This window comes from Colletotrichum gloeosporioides (assembly GCF_011800055.1).
Source record: "Colletotrichum gloeosporioides strain Lc1 chromosome Unknown consensus_12, whole genome shotgun sequence".
NCBI classification, from domain to species: Eukaryota; Fungi; Ascomycota; class Sordariomycetes; order Glomerellales; family Glomerellaceae; genus Colletotrichum; species Colletotrichum gloeosporioides.
Genome location: NW_025544657.1, coordinates 22,953 through 44,562, shown reverse-complemented (window position 1 = coordinate 44,562; position 21,610 = coordinate 22,953). Strand labels below are relative to the sequence as shown.

Below are 21,610 nucleotides of genomic sequence, written 5' to 3'. Positions count from 1 at the left end.
CCCCCCTCCCCAATTCCACACACTCTTGGAGGAAATCAGGGACCTGGGAGGAGGGAAAACCTGCAGTGCAATGCATGAGAAAAGGTAGGTAGGTACGATACGGATCGGAACATACAGCAGCAACAGGGAAAAGCTGGAGCGGCCCAGATTCCGTCCCGTCCCCGTCCCCGGTCAATCCATCACATCAGTCAGCACGGCCAGCGCAGATTCCCCAGTTTCAATTGAAGAGTCAATCCATCGTGGCGCCCGGAGAACCGTGATTTGCTGGCATGCTCACCACCACTCATCTGATCTGCGAGACATTCAGTGGCATGGGCACTGGACGGCAGAACACGCGCGTATGTCGACCTGGCATGATGCTAGATGGCATGGCATGGCATGGCCCATGGAAACAGAGCAGAACACAACAGAACAGCCGTATGTGCGGTACATACGGTTCGGATACAGCACATCGCAGCACACGCACACACCTACGGTGCATATCCTGTATCCGGACAGCCAGCAGCACCGCGGCCGCGCTGCCTGCGTCGTGGCATGTCATTCACTTCACACACACAGTCTGTCATGTTCATGGATGCCCAGCAGGCAGGCTGGGCAGAGAGAAGGTGAGAGAAACCTGTTGACCGTCGGTAACAAAGTCTGTCTCGTCTCGGTCTCTGGTTCGAAATATGACAGAAAATCGTGAATGGTCACGAGCCCGGCCCTGGATCCCTTCCTCGATTGCTCAAACGGGCACCTTGCAGCACGCAAATACAGCCCTGATGGACCATGTACCTCAATTAAGGCCAAATCGACATGGTCCCCGCAAGGTATTAGTCTGAGTCTGTCTAGTCGCCGCCCGCCGCCGCCGCTCCGCCCGCCGTGCGCCGCCTGCTGCTGCTGCAATGCTGGCTGCTGCTTCTTGCTGCCGCTGCCGTTGCCGTCCCCGTTGCTCGCTCTCTTTCCCCATGCTCGCAATGCTGCTCCTGCTGCTGCTTTCCTATTTGCTGGGATGGCGGTCCCAGTTCTCTCACTTTCCGTGAAGTCATGAACAGACGCCGGTCGGCCGTCGTCGTGGATCATCCACACACACCAAAAAAGACCACCCCCATCAACCCATCCCCATCTCCTCCGTCCCGGCAATGCACATGCTGCCACCATGGAACGCTGGAGTCTGCGTGATTCTCTCCCCGGCCGGGCCCCTCCCCTCCATCTCGTCTCGTCTCGTCACCTCACCTCAGCCAGCCATCCAGCAGCCTGCCTTTCTTCCCTCCCACCACCCCATCCAACCAGACCAGACCCTTTCCACCCCTTCCCAGTTCATGCTCCGTACTCCGTTAATTGCTCCATAACAAAGGCCCCATCAAACAAGTCTTTTGTTGGTCTCGCCCCCCCAGGGGCCGGCCGGCAGAAAAAGGGCCAGAGGGGCCGTCCGTCCCAGCCGCCGTATCTGTTGTCGCATATCGGTACGGACGGGGGAAGCCTTCTGACTCTCATTGAACACTTCCACTCACTCCCGTCTTGTTCGCTTTCTGTTCGCCCGCCCGTCAGACTGTCCACTCATCTTCCCACTTCTGTCCTCTTTTACCCAGTTGCTTCCGTTCCGTCTTATCCACGTTCAACAACCCGCCCTCCGTCCACCACTCACGCAGCCGCGCATCCCCAGTCTGCCACCCTTCCCGCCTGCTGCCCATTTATCTCTATACTACACTACCGCCGGCCGTACCATCCGCATCCCCAACGCCTCCACCCCCCTTGAAGACACCTCTTTATTTTTTTCCCTGGCTAATGCATCCGTGAGCTGACACATCCGGGGAAGGGCTTCCGGCGACTGAACCCAGAACCCAGAAATAACCCCCCAAAAAGAGCCGAGGAGCCTCAAATATCTCTTCCCCCAGAAAATCAAACCCTCCCCATAAACCACCAAAGCCTCGAGCTTACCCTCCACAGGGTGGCGCCATGTCAACGGCAATGGACATCGCAGCAACGTCAACAACAATCGAACCGCCGCTCTTCGACTCGGGCATCGAACCGCTCGAAGGGGCGTCCGGCAACACTGCACGCACCATCCTGGTGGCCCTGTGCGTGGACGCGAGCACGCGGGAGAAGGCCCTGCGGAACTACTACAGGCTCATGCACTACGAGCAGCAACTCTGCGGACAGGAGATCATCCGCAACGCCAGCGCCATCACCACCACAATGGGCTCAACCAAGAGGAAAGCCGTCGGGGAACCAAAGATCTGTCTCCAGTGCGATGAGATCTTCACCGAAGACCAGAACCAACTAGGCGCTTGCTGGTACCATTCTGGTAAGAGAACAGTCCCGGTTTCCTCTTTCTCTTTCTCTTTTTTTTTTCCTGCTCACTTTGTCATCAAGACAGCTGCTATTTTCGTCACTGCCGTATTGCTTGTCTTTTTTTGATGGGGTTTTCGGGGGTTGGGATGGGATAGTGAGCTTTATCGGTTACCTGAACTAACCATGACTCGTCTAGGCGAGCTGGAACTAATGGATGAGAGCGCCATCGACCGTGAGCCGGCGGAAATGGCGCTGTACGATCTGGACACGGAGCCCATCCGCGCCAGACACCCGGAGGCGTTTCGGTGGTGTTGCTGCCGGAAGACGGGCAAGGCACGCGGCTGCACGCCCGGCCGCCACGAGTCCAACCCGGACAGGAGCAAGAAGGGGCGCGGAGACTTCTCGGACCTCGACGAGGATTCGCTGGATCTCGACGACACATCGTTAGATGACGACGACGACGATGATGACGATGACGGCGACTCCTCGGAGCACTCGCCCGGGAGCAGCAACCACGACGACATGCATCATCACCATCAGCAGCAGCAGCAGCAGCAACCGCAGCAGCACTCGCCAGCCAACGGGCGGCATTGACGGGAACACCATCCCGTTTGGACTTTTTTCCAATGACGTTGAAAAAGAGTTGTTTGGATCTGTTTTTAGTTTGGTGTTTCTTTCTCGGTTGTCGCCCAACACGCAATCAGGGGGCGGGCACGGGACGGCACGGCACGAAAAAAAAAGAGGGAAGAGACCAAAGGAAAAAAGTTCTTGCTCGAGCGCACTTCGCTCTCTTGGATCCGAGTTTGATAGACCGGTCAAGGGGAAAAATCCGTATTTTTTGGGCGTGGTTCTTGTTTCGAGCAATCGGATGGTTCCCGGTCCCTTCCGCGGCGCTGCGGTCTGGTCGGTCAAAGGTCACAGCCCAGATACGCGAGATGATGGGCTTTATTGTTGTTGGCAAGGGCATTGGGCACTTGTTGTGTTGGGGGGAGCAGCGACAGACGACACATGGTTTTTAATGATTTTTTTCCTTTCCTTCACTGGGAGGCACAGCATTGGGAATTTGTTCACAAAATGGGCACACACACACAAGTGGCCTTGTTGATGATGGGGAACACAGACACAGACACAGCTCTGGGTGTTGGGAAAGGGGGAGAGGCAACACACGCATACATGCACACACACAACGCAAACAGCCATTTTGGAATTTACTTGGACTTTTGTCAGTTGGTCACCTCTTTTTTGGGAGGGGGGAGCGGGGAGTCAGTCATTCTCAGCACAGCGGGAAGCCGATTTCGAGCACGACACTGCGCATACGGCACAGCACATGATTTTTAGTGTGGCACAGAACTCTCACCTGGGGGAGGGCATGGGAAGCGGGCATTATGGTCATGGGATGGGAGGCAAAGCAAGTCATTGTACCTTATGATTCGAACAACAAAACGAAAGGAGAGGCCAGAGACGTAAATTGATCAACGGGGCAGCCCGATTGCGTGTTACACAAGAACCGGGCACACATTGAAGTTTGAACACTCTGGCAGGGGAAGAAAATGAGCTGATCAACCGATGGCAGAAACTCTGCCGGCACGAGGCAACCCAGTTGCCTCGTCTCCCACAGATTAAAGCACAGCCAGCGGCAGCGACCGCACTTTTGACAGCGTTGCAAATGCAAATCGAGATTCCCAAAGGCGGTGGCGAGATGCATGCCCGACTTGACCCATGCATGGATTCCGCATTTTTCACGCACACGCACACATGTGGTGAGATGGGATGGGATGGACTTGTTACCCTCTTCCGGATTTCCCTGGTGTGCTCTCCCAGTCAGAATGCGATATCATCTGCAGCGCGCACTCTGCAAGGGACACCGTAAGCAGCCTAGCATAAGACACATCGGGGGCGGCCAATGGGGTTCGGCGGGAAAAGCTGATGGGCAGCTGGCCCTGTTGTGTCGCCGTACGGATAGATGTGTGCTGCCCACCACCACCGCCGACCGACCCCGGCCCTGCCTGCTGCTCCCCTCCCCGCGGCATGCCAGGCGAGCGACACGCATGCTCACAGGGCCGGTTGGGCGGTAAAGAGAACGGGGGCGCAAGGCACTTTGCATGCTGTCTGTTCGTGCGTCCAATGGGTTCTAGGGGACGGGGGTCCGATTGTGCATGGGCCGGATGCCGGTTCCGTGCCTCCCCGGGGAGGACGAACCCTGATCGGCGCTGGGAAGGGGAAAAGCCCAACGGGCGGAAAGGATGAGGTGAGAAGAGAGAGAGAGCGTGTGCTGCTGGAGTTGGATGAATGCTCCGACGGATAGTTCCTTTTCTTGCTGCTATTTCCGTCGGGCAGTGGTCAATCAATGCCTAAGTGGTTCCAATCATGTTGATTGGTGTGTGGGACTAAGGGGGACGCGTAAAGATGCTCGCGGAAGCGCGTTGAAGGTTTGCCGCGGTGGAGTCTTGTTTCCCCCTGTTCACCTCTCTTTCGTGTCACCAACAAGTCACGGCCTCCATACATGTCGAGAAGTCTGGTGCGTTCCTGTCCATCCGACGTTGCGTCTAGACCTTTTCAGACAACAATTAAGGTATACCGCTACTTCTCGTCTTACGTCACTTGTCAGATTGAATGTGCATGTACTGACGGATGGATGTAGCTAAGCGGCTGATTAGGGGGCCGTTGCTGCCAGACACGCTTGAATGTGATCTAGAGCTTTGAAAGCCCTGGAGTCGAACAACGCAGATATGGCCACACCATGGACACCGCAGTCCAACGAGGTCTCCAATTTGTCGTTGGAGCATGCGCGTGCTATTCTCCACGCCCTGTGTCAAGAAAGGAAAACCAAGGCCAAAGTGCTCGACCTCGCGAGAAAATTGAAGCACCAGGAGACCCTTAGGCAAGTGCAGGCATCCGCCAAGCCAGCCCGACCGCTTGCCATATGTGTTGAATGTCGTGAAGCATTTGACCCCAATACTTCTGGTCCGCGTGACTGCTTCTATCACCCAGGTTCGTGGATTCCCTCGAAGACGCCTGTTCGAATCCAGGGGTACTAACGTGACTATGCGAACAGGCTATCTGGAGGTCGACGATGAGGGTGACTTTTGGGCGGACCATGATGAAGACTGTCACGGTAAAATTGATACTGATGAGATGCGTGAGGCGTTCCCTGACGGCTTTAGATGGGATTGCTGCGGCCAGACTGGAGACGCAGAAGGGTGCCACCGGGGCTCACACCGATCTGATCAATTTGGGGGAAAGTACGGCATCTCGGCGGATCAGTGCGAGAGTCACGAAGGGGAAGATGATGACAACGAAGATGAAGAAGACGAGGATGAAGAGGACGAGGATGAAGAGGACGAGGATGAAGAGGACGAGGATGAAGAGGACGAAACTAAAGAGGAGAAGGGCGAGGACCCGGAAGTCGTCGTCGTGGGAGAAAGACAAGTGGTTAACAAGCGCAAAGCTGATGACAATTTTGATGTCTCGGTCCCTGCCAAAAAGTCTTGGGGAAGAGGCGCCTGGTAAACCAGATTCCTGCGGCGGCTGTGGGCTCTCACAGTCATACTGGCTAGGAGAGTCGAAGGTACTTGTATTAGGTGTGACATATCCATTGTTTCATTAGCTGCGCTTCAATTGAGATAAATTGTATGATATTCGACTTCAGACGCTAGCCACCGCTGGGACACTTTTCTCCCCGCAGACATCCGGACTTCATCGCTTGCAAACTGCCTTGTAAGTCCCGTATACCTAAGCTGAAGCATTGCAGTCAATATTCCCCGTCGTCTGGTATCACCATCACAAAACAGAGTCTGCCAGATGATGACATCAATTCAGCGATAGGGCAGCCATTTGCAGGAAGCCAATTGAAGGCAATTATGTCAGCAGAGTTGCGTCGTGGTGAGACCCCCTGACTTTCCCCAAGAAAGTCAGGAAAAAGCAACGTTGTCGAGCCTCCCCTCCAAAAAGTCGCTATTTCCGACAGTCGCGGGGTGGGCCTCTCCCTAACGCGTCAAACTTTCTTCTCCAACGCGCTTCGTCGTCGCAGACATACCACCTTGTTTCCGAGACAGGTTCTCGTTACTATCAGACTTGCTTTTCAGATCTTACGCAGCGCGGTGACGACTGTGGGACAGACGCGATGCCAATTTTCCAGGATGGAAGTGTGGATCAGGAACTAGACGTCATCAGGGGTATGCCCGAAGGCATGGCGCGAACGGTCCTGATCTCGCTTTGTGGGGAGCGGGAGACCAGGAAAAAGGCCGTTGAGATGGCACGGCAACTTCTTGGAAGTCAGGCGAAAATTTCGACCATGACAAGGACTGGCGGGTCTGCGAAACATGCGAGCTTGGTTTGCAGCCGATGTCACGAGCGAGTTGAAAGCGATAAGCAAGACCCCGATGCTTGTAAATACCATTCAGGTACGTAATCTTTCAGCGAGCGCGAATGATCTCGACTTACAATATTTTGCAGGAAAGTTTGAACTCGATGAGTCTAGTAAAGAATGGGATTCGATTGACATCTGGGACGAGCACGATTGGGAACAGTTGGAGGATGACCCGTGCTGGAAAGAAGACAAGCCCGATGGCTTCAAGTGGAGTTGCTGCGAGAGGAATGGGAACGTCGAGGGTTGCCAGAGGGGCCCGCACATCACGGAGACAACCCCGGCGGGTGTGAGCAACCCTGGCAATGGTACAGGGTGGAAACCTGAGTTGGTCAGTGATGATGGACCTGACGTTCAAGTCCTAGGTGAGAGGTCTTCTAACAAGCGGAAATCGGATGGGGACATTGTTGGCCTTAATGGACACAAAGATAAGAAAGGGGCGGATGGATACGGACTCGGTATCCTCGAGTAGGACACTTTCATGCCATACACAGTTTGGCGTCGTCATTTGGCAAGAGTGTGCTAGTAGGCGCTGATTAGAAATATAACATGGCCCTGATGATAACCTGTCTGGCACCTCCAGAGCATTCTAGCAGGCTCTTCACAGATTAAGGCAGCGTGCTTAGAGTTCTGCGTCCCCGTCAGCTGCAGTGAAATCTCGGTGTAGAAACAGGCATCATTCCGTTGTCAAGATGAAGTTGAAAAATAGACTCAACTAAGTTCCAGGCACAGAAGCCATCGACCCACCTGTTCCTGGCTGCAGTTATCAAGCAAGGTTGATATCAACCACGTTTACCAACCCTTGGCCAAAAGGTTGCGTAGTCCGCTTCCCAACCTTGGTGTCATCTGATAGACCAAGCTGCCAGGGAGTGGACCAAGCATTCCGGTGTGTTCCCCCTCAAGTGACGTTCTTGCCCAAGGTAACATGAGCTAGCGCATGAGTGAGTCAAGTACATATCAGGGTGACCTCTGAGTTTCCGAGACTACTAGATTTAAGATGTCCGGCACGAAGGCTCGATGCAGAGACCATTCAAGTGCCGACTTAAGTCTGAATAGGCCCCCAGTCAAGTTCCAAAGTTTCCTTTGGGTTCTATGCTAATCATCCAGGTAGCGAGTAAACCGTATTGCCCAGCGAGCGGACATCGAACACATACCAGAAAACCATGCAGGCTGAACAGACACGTCCAGATTGTGGATAAATCTTTCAGGTTCCACGTGGCTTTGCCAAAACAAGGCCCAGGCCGCTCCAAATCAAACTTTCAGCCTTGCCCATGAATTGTCAATTGGCATGACCAAACTAAGCGACTTTGAAGCAGATGACAGGTTCGTAGTTTACGCGATGAATGGACAACGCCACCGTAACGGCACTCACAAAAACGTAGTTTCCCTGGGTTTCTCGGACCAGCCCTCCGGAAGACAACTGATTTGTAAGATCATTCAACGGCACTCTTCCTCACGGCGGGTGATTTTGTGTTTCGTTCAAATCCGACCAATTAAATGGAATAGAACTGGCCGATGTCCAACCGCGTGTCACTCCCAAAACGCAATAACCACAAAAAAGGTCAGAAAGCCATAGAACCCCAAAGCCAAAAGGGCCGTCCTATGGTTACCCATGGCTTTTCGGTGTGTCACAATACTACTTCTTATGGCGATGGAGCCGGACTTCAACCACACCGTGATATTGCCTGGTAACCTTTTCTTCGGTGAATGCTAAGCCCAAGTGGGCCGGAAACGCAAATCCCCTTTTCAACCCTTCTGTCTTTTCAACTTTCCGTCTCTTCTTCCGATTTTACAATTGCAGATTTTTCACCTTTCCGTCCTGCCATCCCTTCATCTCTTGAACCTTGTCCTTACCTCATCCCAATCCCGCCAACCCTTCGTTTCGTCTCTGCTACCTCTACGCCTGTCATGTCATTCCCCCCCTCTCCCAGAATATATATAAACCCTGCCTCACTCACTCCCACTTCCCTTCCAATTTCTCCATCATTCTTACTCAACATCCTTGCTCAACATACTTATCCACCCTCTCTACCTCCCTACCTCCTTACCTCCCAACTCCCTCCGACTTCTCTCACGCGTCTCTTCATCTATATTACTATCTGCTGCTACTTCTTACCATCTACTGCTATTTCTCAACTCTTCTTCACATTTCCTGCTATCTATTTCTACTTCTCTTCTTCACATCTACTGCCATATCTTAAGGTACCATCTACCGCCGCTTCTTTCACGTCTCTCTATATTTTACCATTTACTGCCAGTCTTACAATCTACTGCCATTTATTACTGTCTACTGCTATTTCTCATGTCTTAAAATCTCTTGATATTTCTTTCTACATCTCTGTTTCACATCTACTGCTATTTGCTACTATTTATTTTCACTTCTTACTATTTACTGCCATTTCTTCCTACTTTACCTATCTTCTTCGTATCTATAAGTTCTATAACTTACTGCCATTCCTTCCAATGTCTTTTCTTATTCATTGCTATCTGTTGTCATTTATTCCCACGTCGCGCTGTCCCTTCCACCTCCTTCTCTCTCCCTTCAATCTCCTTCTCTGTTTGTTCCAAGAAGAAAAAAAGAAGCCAAGAGCAGCAAACCCCAGAAACAAATACATACAAGTACAAAAGAACAAACAAGGCAAAAAGCAGAAACAAAGCAAAAAAACAGAAACAAAGCAAAAAACAGAAACAAAACAGAAACAAAACAAAACAAAACAAAACAAATCTACCTCACTCTCTCCCCGAACTCCCCCTCCTGGCTGAGCCTTCCTCCTCAGCTTCCGCTATGGCCCCGGTGAGCCTATCACTACTTCTTTGGGTAACGAAGACGGACTCCAAACCTCCCCGCGGTGTTACCTGGGAACTTCCTCCATTGCGAGGATGCTAAGCCCAAGTGGGCTGGAGACGCAATTCTGTGTTGTTCGTATTTAGATTGGGCTATCCCATACGTTGTCCTCATTTGTAATGTTTACCTTCGTCCTTCAATCTCCCCTTACCTACCTCCAAACCATCACCTGTCCGCCAGCACCCTTCCCTCCTTTGTCAATTACCTACTTCTGTCCCGCTACCCTGTAGACATATTCCACGCAAAGTTCATGAACCTTGCGGGTAGTTTGGTCATCTAGGCCTCGGCAACCACAACAAACACAAACCCTATATAGTACAGGTTGATAGCGCTCGGTCGTTGTCCCGCCTTGACGTATAGAGTGAAGCCTGCCGGTCTGGCCCCTGCTGAGGAAGACGCCCTAACAGCATGTAAGTACAAGTCACAATCGATTGATGCGTTTCTTGTGCATGGCCGCATCCACAGATTCTCCCGCCTGCAGCTCGGTTCGGGCTTCGTTCTCATTGCAAGTTCATTAAAGGGCTGTACCTTAGACTAACTAATAAACCGAAAATCATCAAGCGCCCGCGAGCCATGTCGCTAGTCTTACAAAACGCCGGTCTCCATCCCTCTTACACGTCCATGCATCGTCAGCTGTTCACGCCAATCGTCCGTTCCTCTTATTCATCCTCGATCAGATAAGACTCATGTGGTGGCAGCAGCATGTCCACTCGCCGCCAGGCTCCTGCTTCCATACACTGTTGCAGATGCCCTCGGTCGCAACCAGCTTCTTGCCCTTCTGGCGCCATGCGGTGACTTTGTAGACCAGACTTGAGCTCATCAGGTCGATCTCGACGAACTCGGGGTCGTCTTGGATGCGGTACGCCGTCCAAGGCTCCCAGTCGTCAAGGTGCTCTTGCAGGGTGGGCTTTGATTTCGGTGAGTAGACCTTGTCGCCCGGGTGGGAGAGGACGGCGTCCTTGTCGAGGTACTTGCGGAGGGCCTTGGGCTTGTTGTCGCACATCGCACGCCAAAGAAGCGTCTCGGCCTCGATGGTGTCTTCCTTGTTGCGGGAGTAGATGGATCCCGACTTCGACTCGTTCTCGTCGCCCATGTTGATGTATGTTTACGTGGCTTTCTCGTGTAGTCTTGGTGTATTTGGCAATGGCAATAAAATTGTCTCTTTTTTTTCTATCGCGGGGTTCAGTCGTGTGAGAAAAGTTTGACACAGCGCTCGCGCAGCCGGGGCTCGATCGCCTTTATGACATCGCCCAGAGCTCTGGCCTCCAGTGACGACTCCAGCTCCAAAAACAGGAAATCCCGGTTGTCGTTGGGCGGATGTGATTGGCGCTGCGGGGTCATGCTTTCGGCACACATTCGTAGCCCCTTGACGTCACACTCGACGGAGGAGCTCAGGCATCTCACTGCGGGGAGCTCTTGACAGGGGTCGGAAGCAGGTTATTTCGCTGCTCGGTGTTCTAGACCATCCCATCAGAACACTGCCAGTTCGCCCTTTCTACGGTCATTTTGTGCGACTCTGATGTAACAGGTGCACTGACGGTCCGGGGACAGCCCGGCTGAGACTTTTCGGATTGCTAGCGCTGGTGGGCGCCGCGACGTTGTAGCCGGCTCAGCCCGCCAGATCGTGGGGCTGGTTGGCTTTGACTTCGATCCGGTGGTTACGTTTGATGTTTGACGGGGCGCCATTTTGACTTTGGAAACATCTAGACTCTGGTCGACCGAACTCTTTTCGACGACATGTTTGGAAGTTTCGATACTTGGTTCCATCACCAAGTCGTTCTAGATGTTCATGCTTAGCTGGAAGCTGTCCACAAGATTGCCTAGAGACAACGGGGTGTTGCATCACACCGTTATTGATTACAGAAAATGATTCAATCTCCAGAGGCAAAATGATCGTTGTGCTCCCTCTCAGAAAGTAAGCACGCTGGATTTACAGCAGTCAGACTCGCGGTCGAAAGTTGAACACCGTCGTATGACGTCATCGCTCTTGAACAGGGCTCAGCCCGAGAAAGGAGTGAACCAAACACCAATCAACTGCTTCACGACAAACGTAATTACCATCTCCTGTCGCCAACTTCAAACTTCAAAGGAAGAGCAAATTCGATTTGCCTCATCTCGTCAGTTGCTGCTTCAATGAAAACGTGTTAAGTCGGGAGAAGCAAAGGCTGTTGGAGCGGGAGAGGACGGACGCAGGCGTGGGTAGACAGATGTGTGCAAGTCGAACAAGCCGCCGTCCAAATCCCAAGTATTCAGAGACCCATTAATCTTTTACGCTTCGGCCACTTTTGCAAGGCGAGGTTTGATCGCTAAGATGCCGCTCTTAGTGTCTAAGAAACAGATGACGTCAAGACTGCTCAGCTCAATTTCACTAGGAGAAGGGGAGCGTTGACGAAGATTCTTCTTCGCAGCCAAGACCTATTCCTACCACGTGCATACACCGATCAAAAAACCAGCATCAAGAAGCCTGCATTATCTCGAACATGGACGACTGGCAGGACGCGGCATTTTCGACGAGACACGTCCACAACCGAGTTGGCAAATCCAAAGCTGGTAGAGGCCGGGGGCGTCGAGGCGGCGGGGCATTCGAAGTAAAACGAACATTCGGAAGATACGAAGTAAAATGCGCCAACGCGAAAAGAATTGGCGATCAGATCAACACGGCCAAGAATAAAGGGCAAGCTCTTCTACCCACTATTGAGATATTCCGCCTTTCAGATGATGGCCGTGGCTTGCTGGGAAGACTATGTTTGCCTGGTGTCCTCGACGCAAGCCTGGTCATGACCGGAAGTAGGAAGACTCTCGAAGAGCTGGTTTCCGGCCTCGAGTCTAGGGATGACATCACATCGGAATCAGAAATTGAGGATGAGCCTGGAGATCGGGTAGAAAACGAAGTTGAGTCCGGTGCTTCAGACGTGGAGCAAGATGTGGAAAGCGACGACAACGCAGTTGTCTCGGAGACTGAAACCAAGGAGAAGAGAAGATTCGAAAGTTTCGAGAAGAATAGCTTCAGGTCACCCAAATTCTGGTTCCAGTGGAAGGGTCAGGTGAAATCGAATGCGGAATCGAGCATGGCCAAGTCTAATCCGGAAGGAAGTGAAACGGGCAGGGGATATGTCGTATTTTCTGGAAACGACTGTCGTTCGTTCAAGGGCACAATCACTGTGGATGCCTTGCAGTGGAAGGATATTTCTTTATCTGGGTGGAAGGAGATGACAATGTCTGAGAGGGACGTCGGCTTTGACTGGAAATGAAACACGAGGTGCGATCAAGATATCTTCACTTCCACGAATGCGCTGATACAATGTTCAGATAGACTGTTTCTAGCCCTTTCCAAAAGGCAGAAAATAGTGAGATATGTGGCTTTTAAACTATTCCAGTTGACCAACTTGCTGGACATTCTTTCGAGCAAAGTGCATCCAAACCTCAAGGTACCACCACGAAGCAATCTTCCTACGTATCATCATGGCTTCGCAAAGTGTTTCCGGTCAACAATCTCGCAGAAGACCACATGATGCCTTACCCAGCGTTGATAATGGCCGCTACAACTTACGCAGCAAGGTACTACTGGCGAATTTGACTTTTTATCGACTCGCATCTTTCAAGCACGATCAGAACCAACTCCCCTCTTCTCATCCACGTGTAAACTGTCTCATGCTTGACCTTCGAACCACATGCTAACTCATTCACTTCGACAAGAGAGCAAAAGTATTCCACACCAAGAAAGGTTTTCTGCAAGTATCCACTTCGACTATTCAAGGTGGGCTGAAGCTGACAAAGAACTGCCAGAGAACTGCCACCTGAGATACGTAACATGGTCTATGACCTAGCTCTCGCACGGAGCCAGATTACTATCTATTGGGATCGCTCCGACAAGCGCCTTCGACAAAATCCAGATTGTCGTGTCTATGGCTCTCTACTGCGGACCTGCAAGACGGTCCACGCCGATGCCAGAGCTATGCTTTACTCAACCACGTTCGAAATCGAGGACATGGAGTACCTTGACATCTGGCTGCAACGAATCGGACCGAGAGCCGCCAACATACGCGCAATCAAGCTGTCGCGGTCTTTCCAAGCATCTGGTGCTCGCCAACATCACCAACTTGGAACCTTCCCGCGGTGGAACCAGAATGACTACAGGGCAACTTCGCGACGAGTTGCTAGACTTCTTCGCGACTGCGAAAATCTTGAAAGTTTGGATTTGGGCTTCCGATATACCACGAAGCACCGCAACACAGCCTTGATCAAGACCACAGGCAACCCCACACGCTGGGAAGTGGAGTCACGTCTTCTTGCTGAGATGGTGTTCAGCGATTTCTTGCCCCTCTTGGAGAAGACCAAGTCTCTTGGCAAGACCTCAGTTCAAGTGGCGAACTTGCCCAAGATTCATCCAAAGAATTTCGAATACATTGCCCTCTATCATTATGTCATAAACGGGGAGCCGGAGCAAGAGGTCGCTCGTCATATGAAGTTGTTGGTTGAGCGGTACATTTCAGGTTGACGGTCATTCCGTAACAGCGCGTTGCCCCAGATGGCTTTTGTACGCTGAAGCATGGTCACTCTCGAATTGCACATACCTAGTAGCTTGGGGATAAAACTTACGGTAATTGAAGCATTCGTCGCATATTTCCAGTTTTGCTCTCTATCCCATATGTGCTATTCCACTGCGTGTGTTGTTGTCTATTTCAAACTTCGCTTAACTTTCGCGGTGAGCATTCAAAAATAGAAATTGGTAAGTTGAGGTTCAGCACGCAAGTCATGTCCGTGGCTATCGCGACTCTCATCGAAAACCTTGATTTTGCCCCTACACAGGAAGGTGTTGTCCCTCAAGGTGTTGCGGTCAGTGGCGCACCTTTCTCACCATCCAAGGCCGGATTTGATGAGCAGCTCAACCATGATGGATCAATGATTCTTTTACCTTCATCATCAAAATTTCCGGTAGTGACACCAAGAAGCGTTCTAAGAATGCCACGACGGAGCGGCAGGGCGCCTAAAAAGGCAGCTTCGCATCATCCTCGGCGATCTTCAAGGGTGAGGCATAGTTCCCTTCCGTGATACACGAGGCTTCTACAGCATTTTCGCCTAATTTTCTCCTATTCGTGTTCAATAGCTCTCTTGTTCTTCTGTGAAGCGGTCACTAATACGTTGTATCGATTGCAGAAAGCTCAACCTCAAAAAGTTGTTGCGAGCCCATTTCCATTTCTGTAAGGCTCCAGAGTGCGCAAACCATTCGGTTGTTTGTGCTGACGGCAGCAGAAAACTTCCTTTTGAACTGCGGCTTATGATATACCACCTCGTTCTTGTTGAGCCACTCATAGTAGATGGCCTCCGGGAGGGCTGCCGGTAAGCGCACTTAAAAGACTCGCAGAGATGGACCGCAGACAGCTAAAACGCGGGACTAGTATCAACAAGATTCGCCGACAAGAAAATGAACAGCCCCGGGACGGACCAACAGTCTCTATTCTTAGGACTTGTCAGGCGATTCATTTAGAAGCTGCCAACCTTTTGTACTCGAGAAAGCTGGTTGTTCAGGACCCACGGAGGCCCATGTCGTTGTGCTGCGCCTGGCTGAAGAGAATCGGTCCTCTGAACCGAAGCAACCTCCGATCCCTGTCTTTGAGCTGTTTTTTCGAATTTCCGCCCAGGGATGTCAAGCACGATCTTCATCGGGAGTATTTGGGAAAAATCGGAAGACTTCTCGTCGAATCGACGCAACTCCAGAAGTTAACAACTCCATATCGATTTGACACCACCGGCGTCCGTTTAAGTCACCCGCCTACCGACGAGTCCGAGTCCAAGCATTGGACTCGGGAAGCCTGCAAGGTTGCAGAACTACTTTACGATGACTTTCGACCATTGATCTCGCGCGCGATAACCAATGGCAGGCCGTTTGAGGACATTTCCAAGATTCTGGCACCATGCGATGAGTCTTTTCGCTTTTATACGACAGAACGTGGAAAGGAGATGCACGAGTGCACAGAAGAACAGGTCAAGGAGGCCAAAGCGGCAATGGTTGAACACATGATGAGTCTGCTGAAGAGAAACGTGTTGTATCGGAGAAAGGAAAGTCGCAACCTATCTTAGGTGACAGGGTCGAGGCAGGCATACGTAGTTCGAAATGGGCGAAAAGACTACTTGTTGGTTTCTTCGATTCTTTTGGGCAGCGCACGGCTTTCGATTGTAAGAGTAGCGCGACCTTATTACAGGCTTTTGCTTTCCGCAACTTTGCCGATAGTTGGAGTACACAATGCTGGAAAACTCTGCTTTGCTGTGAGAATGACACGATTAACTTGATGAGAAGAGTAAAGAATTACAACATGGTAGAAGTTGCAAGATCTCTAGGTGATTAGAAAGGGCTTCTTCTACCTTTGGCAAACCGTCGTCGATATTAGACAAGGGCAATTCAAGTTCCTGGCCAAAAGCACGCGCATATGACAATCCCCGGTCCAATCCCAAGTTGCCTCGTGAATCGAAAACCTTGATAGTTAGGGCTTGAAACAAGACAGTAGAAATCAAGACAACGAAGTGACCTCTCAAGGTGAATGGATTTTCAAATTTTCTTGTCACTTGTGGCCTCGAATGACTTTTTCACCCGTTGTGAATTTGATTTTTCGACACATCACCACAAGAAGCGCTCTGCAGCAGTCAACTAACCAGAATTCTTCGTCATGCCTCGACGCAGCCGTAGGCTGCTTGGGCTGACACCTCCAAACCAGCCTTTACCAGTTAAGAAGAAAGCCGATGACGACGATCTGAACCTCTACAAACCAACGTCGAAGTTGGAAAGAAAGAGTCTTCAACAGCTAGGATACTTGACCAATGCTGAATCAACAAAGGAGGTAAAGTAGTTTCCAATTTTCATCTTGGGAATTAGCATTTCCGAGACCCTTCCATTGCCGCTCGATTTCGTCTTTCCGTCGCCTGCTCGGTATTGCTGCTGCGCAACAACTCACACACAACAAAGCCAGATGATTCAAAGTACACCCAGGCTCGCCCATTCCCATTGTTGTAAGTCTTCAGCCACCTACCTCAATTGCCATATCCAATGTCTTGACTCACCTCACTAGAAAACTTCCTATAGAGTTGAGATACATGATCTACGAACTGATTTTCGTCAATCACCTCGTCATAGAGGGGTATGAAAAGGAAGGCTGCTGGTAAATGTTGTTTCATGGGACGTTGCGTGCTAGAAGAAACTAACAGTTGTGGCCAGCATCAACAAAGAATATGTCATGATGCCCGGTTCCTTTTGCCCGACTGCTTCTCTTTTGAGAAGTGGCAAGGCATTGCACGAGGAAGCCACCAAATTTCTATACTCGAGAGACTTTTTCGTAATTCAGCCACCTCTTGGTTGTCCTTATGGGTCCGGAGGTAAGATGGGATGTCTCTTAGACTGGCTTCAGAAGATCGGCCCCGAAAACCGGAGCTATCTGCGATCTATCACATTTAAGAATTTTCTCGACTTAGGCTTCTCGGCGCCCAGATACAGCGGTGGTGATGGAACTTATCGGACTCAATCATTCTCGGTTGCCAAGCTTTTAGCCGATTCGGCGAATCTCCAAAAGCTCACAACCCTACACGTTTACAACACGCACCTTATTACAAACACATGGGCTTGTCCACCTTCAGAAGAATCCAAATCCAAAAACTGGACTTATAGAGCCTGCATGACCGCAGAGATCATGTACAAAGATTTCCGGCCTATGATATCTCAGGCGATAGAAAGTGGTAGGCCACTGGATGACATTCTCAAGCTTTTGATGCCTGATGAGAAATCTTTTGAATGGTACGACCGTGGAAACCGCTTTAGTAGGGCCGGCAAAGGTCGCTGGACACAGGAGCAGGCAGATGAGGGAAAGGCAGCTATGACTGAACATATGATGCTCTTGTTGGAAAAGAACCTGGCGTATCAGAGAAAAAGAGGCTGGGTTCGGAATTAGATCGGAGGTCTTAAGCTGCAATATTCACTCGGGGAGATAATTGCAGTCAGCTACAGAACAAAAGAAGCAGCACACGACTCCTTCATTATCCATGTAGCTTATCTGATATTTCCCTCAAGTCCTGAACTTGTTACATACAGACCTAAGAATAAACAATTTGTGTCATGAGACAAACTAAGAGATCGAATAGTTCATCAAGTTGGACGACTCGCAGGCTTCACAATAAGTTTTTTGTTGTTCCCGCAGGCACGTATTCATAACAGCCAACCTGCCACTTTCGACGGTTGTCCAAATCAAGTAGTCACCGCCGAACTTCCCGAACTACACGACACATCTTGCAACCTGACTCGCACAAGCTTTCATGTCACTCGCCTCCCACCCGGCTAAACCCACCGGGGAGGCGGAGCCGATGGGGCCGAGCACCGGAGAAGGCCCGTTCGGGGCTCGGGTGGGTGTGGGACTCAAACAAAATACGATTTCGTCCTATCCAACCTCCGGACGAAGACGCCCATTGGCGGTAAGCATCTCATCGCCAATTGAACGTCATCGAATGTTAGGTTTGAATTCTCGGCAAGCATACTTCTGCACACGAAACACCCAGTAAACAACCTAGCCAAAGGCAGAATCCTCCAGAGAAACTGATCGTCGTCTCTTGCTTGCGCTACTGTATCGAAGGAGGCTGGCACGCTAGGACGGCTTTGATGCTGTCTTTCGACTGGACCAATGTTGGCTGGACCTTTTCAGGCACGAAACCATCGTGAGTTTGGGATGATTCTCGGAGCCGGTCATGGGAGATGTCTCGCCCGAACGAGTCTGGAAGTCGCATGAACCGGCGATGGCAACACGCGGTATCCCACACTGCCTTGCATGTTCCCCTTCACAACTGACCGGGTAGTCGAAACCCAGTGACCTTTCAGGTATGCCAATCTGATATGTATTCTCTCATGGGGAACTGGAAATGAACCTGATGCGAGTCATGGGCAGACGAAAGGATCGTCAGAATGTCCATGCTCCGCTTCTGAGACCTCGTGGGATGGAGGGATGGGCAACTTTGCGTCTAGCGGCAACTCTATCTCGCCGAGCACTGGACACACGTTACCACCCTCCGGTCACTTGCTGGCTATGTCTGTGGGGGCGGGTCGGTGCCGGTTTCTAGCAATTTGTTCCCCTGGGCGCCTTTTCATCCATCGATAACCTAGTAGCAACTCTTTCCTGACGGTCTTCAGATTCTAGTGAATGCTTGTGGATGACGCATATCCTTGGCTTCACAACGAGAAGATGAACCGGAGACCACTTCTACCTTATGACAAGTAACGAGATGGTCTAACGGTGACGACGACCCCTCGAGCAGACCGTTAATACATCGCTCTCGGCTTCGAAAAACGTGAGCCCCGCAGCGGGCGAGGGTTCCCTGGGGGCGGGGAAGAAGGCGGACAACGATGGATCCAACCGACGACGACACCACGACAATGGGGACGGTACCGAAAATTGGCGGAAGTCCCGTAGTGACCAACACGACACTGCCGGCCGTAAATGCGAGCGAAACGAGACAGCCGCTTGTTATCGGGGTTACGTTAACTGCGTTGTTCTTGGCGTCTGTCGTCACCGCATTGAGGATATACGTCCGCAGGTGGAGGTTGAGAAGATGGGGGCCTGATGATACTGCCCTTGTTTTCTCATACGTACGGTTCATGTTCGCTCTAGGTTGGGACAGCGATGCTGACGGGACTGGCAGGTCCTTGTATTCGTAACGGGTCTGTTGATGCTGATCAACACACATTACGGAGACGGCCTCCATAAGGTCACTCTCACGCGCGAAAACTACTTAAAAACGCAAGAGATTGCTATCGCCGCTGTCGCCGTATACCAAGCGGTAAGTTGCACAACCAGAGCTTCTGGTGGACAAGAACCATCCTGGGAGAAGAATGATCACTAAACACTATGCAGGCAATGCCCCTCATCAAATCCACGTTTCTCCTCCAGTACCGACGAGTTTTTCCTCTGCCGCCATTTCAAAAGCTTTGCAACATATTTTTAATATTCATAATGACTTTCGGGTTCACGCAGGTGGTGTCGCTCTGCTTCGCCTGCGTTCCATTACGAGCCCTATGGGACTTCTCAGTTCAGGGCAAATGCTTCAAGTTGCTGGACTGGTGGTATGCTGGATCGGCGATAAACTTGATTACAGATATTATCATCTTCGTGATGCCCGTTCCTCTCCTGAGGACGCTCGCCGTGCCATTGAGACAAAAGATTGTTCTCATGGCGACGTTTGGTCTCGGCTTCTTGTACGTCTAGTTGGCGACGTGGTTTGGATCTTGGCTAACGATTGTGACAGCACGTGTGCGATATCTGTCATACGACTTACAACGCTCAAACAATCGGCGACATCGACTGACCCAACGTACAATACCGTCGTTGCCGGCATATGGTCGATAACAGAACTGTGCTGTGCCATCATATGCGTCTGCATACCGACCCTGCGGCCGTTGCTGGGCACACAGAGCCTAAGCCCAGTGATCAAACGGACTTACGTGCAGAGAAATCTTGAAGACAGCGCAGACACGGAATTGTATACACAATCTGATGGCGCCACCACATCACAGAAAAGGCGATCCCGACCTGTTTCTCACGCGTCGCAGCACGCGATCGAGGATGTGGAGAGTCCTGGGGTCGTGGACGAGTACGCTAGGAGCTTGTCTGGGGTAACGATACCGCCCGCGATACACATCGACGAGGCCCACGAAGCGCGGACGGAGCTTAGGACCCGGGATACGTTCAAGACGCGAGAGGAGTTGAAGGCAGCCATGACGATGACCTTGCCATTGACGAGGGTTGATACCGATGACGGCGTCGAGTTTCTCATGCTCGAGGCGCCGGGGCACGAACCAGAGCTGCCTACGCCACTGAAGCCGCCACCGAGGCGGCATACCGACAGGAGCAATCGGCAGAGCCAGGGTGATTATTTTGGAGCTATCGTGTGGGAGTCGTCGGGTGAACCGAAAGCCGATGATTCGACGGACCTGAGTCCCAAGGACAAGAAGGATGGTCCGTCATGAAAAGTGCTTGCTGGTCGACCGTTAAAGTTTATCGGGCGGCGAGCGGAGTTGCTGAAGCCGACAACCTTCTGGAGCATAACTGCCATGTCAGCATCTATTGCGCTCAAAGATTGGTTCCGATGGAGCGGATATTTTTGGGCGATGATTCCCAGCGGCCACTATGAGCAATACGGCGGCGAGGTCAGGCTGCTGGTCTGTTGAGACATTAGCATAATGTTCGACAACTATTCGAGAGTGCTATGAGGACTACGAAGAACATCAGCTGTCTACCCAGCCATGGGAGAAGAAGCATTTGATAAGGGAAGATCATGGGCAAATCTGCTACCGCCACCGTTAAATTCTGATACCCAAACGAAGATGGGGAAGGAGTCCGGGAGAATTGGTGTTGGGTAACAAGCTCGAGCTAGTCAAATATTGAGATTTAACAAGTTGCGCTAGCGCACCTCGTTACCGCTTACAACGAGGAACCGGATCTTACAGGATCTTACTGCATCCTACTCGATACCTCGAACCTTCAGCCTAAGGCCTTCGCTGCTAGCTCACCGTCGACGCTATTGGGATCACCAGACTCACGATTCGGAACCCCGAACTTATGATACCTGATCCGAACATCCGAACTGCCACTCAGCAGTCTGGACTAGGCGTAACCAAGCCTCAAAGTCAGCTAGCAACATTAAACTTACAAATAAGCATCTTCCCTGCCTAACGAACATCTGGGGTCGAAAGGAGAAACTTGTGGATAGTCCGGAAAACGGCACTGCGAGTACTTGACAACGCAGAACGCCATCAACGAAGAGGGAAGGTCGCCGACCACGCCGACCGAGAGACTTTCGACGGGCTGGAAGTATGAAGCATTGAAAATCGAGTAGATAAGAAGAAAAGTCCTGATTGTTGACAACCTAAAATCTGACGTGCTCTCGTACGTGAGCCAACCCCCTTCGAGAACAGCAGGGTTCGGAGTGAAAAGAAAAACATAGGGGCCGTCCGTCGTGGCAAAGCCAACATTATCCTGGAGAAATTTTCTTAAAAACCGGATCCTTCAACAGAAAGCCTCTTTCTGATTATCAATAATCTCCTAGCAATCAACATCGAAACCGAGCCTCAGACTCATCTGTTAGCGTCCAGTCCC

At 51.4% G+C, this 21,610-nt stretch overlaps 6 protein-coding genes across 6 annotated transcripts; 5 read left to right on the top strand and 1 right to left on the bottom strand.

Moving 5' to 3' along the window:
* Positions 1-1,938: 1,938 nt before the first annotated feature.
* On the top strand, positions 1,939-5,784 carry GCG54_00000360 (uncharacterized protein; the record flags this gene model as incomplete). Its single annotated transcript, XM_045400500.1, has 5 exons — positions 1,939-2,287; positions 2,471-2,636; positions 5,096-5,265; positions 5,330-5,537; positions 5,700-5,784. 5 exons carry the CDS (start codon positions 1,939-1,941, stop codon positions 5,782-5,784), a joined length of 978 nt encoding a protein of 325 aa, XP_045269475.1.
* Positions 5,785-6,397: 613 nt separating this feature from the next.
* GCG54_00000359 (uncharacterized protein) lies at positions 6,398-7,112 on the top strand (the record flags this gene model as incomplete). The annotated part of the gene is made up of 2 exons (XM_045400499.1): positions 6,398-6,677; positions 6,730-7,112. The coding sequence occupies 2 exons, from the start codon at positions 6,398-6,400 to the stop codon at positions 7,110-7,112; spliced, it is 663 nt and encodes a 220-aa protein (XP_045269474.1).
* Positions 7,113-10,158: 3,046 nt separating this feature from the next.
* GCG54_00000358 (uncharacterized protein) lies at positions 10,159-10,578 on the bottom strand (the record flags this gene model as incomplete). The annotated part of the gene is made up of 1 exon (XM_045400498.1): positions 10,159-10,578. The coding sequence occupies one exon, from the start codon at positions 10,576-10,578 to the stop codon at positions 10,159-10,161; it is 420 nt and encodes a 139-aa protein (XP_045269473.1).
* A 1,387-nt stretch (positions 10,579-11,965) lies between these two features.
* Positions 11,966-12,736, top strand: GCG54_00000357 (uncharacterized protein; the record flags this gene model as incomplete). Its single annotated transcript, XM_045400497.1, has 1 exon — positions 11,966-12,736. The coding sequence occupies one exon, from the start codon at positions 11,966-11,968 to the stop codon at positions 12,734-12,736; it is 771 nt and encodes a 256-aa protein (XP_045269472.1).
* A 560-nt stretch (positions 12,737-13,296) lies between these two features.
* On the top strand, positions 13,297-13,983 carry GCG54_00000356 (uncharacterized protein; the record flags this gene model as incomplete). The annotated part of the gene is made up of 1 exon (XM_045400496.1): positions 13,297-13,983. One exon carries the CDS (start codon positions 13,297-13,299, stop codon positions 13,981-13,983), a length of 687 nt encoding a protein of 228 aa, XP_045269471.1.
* Positions 13,984-19,468: 5,485 nt separating this feature from the next.
* GCG54_00000355 (uncharacterized protein) lies at positions 19,469-20,481 on the top strand (the record flags this gene model as incomplete). The annotated part of the gene is made up of 2 exons (XM_045400495.1): positions 19,469-19,710; positions 19,761-20,481. 2 exons carry the CDS (start codon positions 19,469-19,471, stop codon positions 20,479-20,481), a joined length of 963 nt encoding a protein of 320 aa, XP_045269470.1.
* Positions 20,482-21,610: the final 1,129 nt, after the last annotated feature.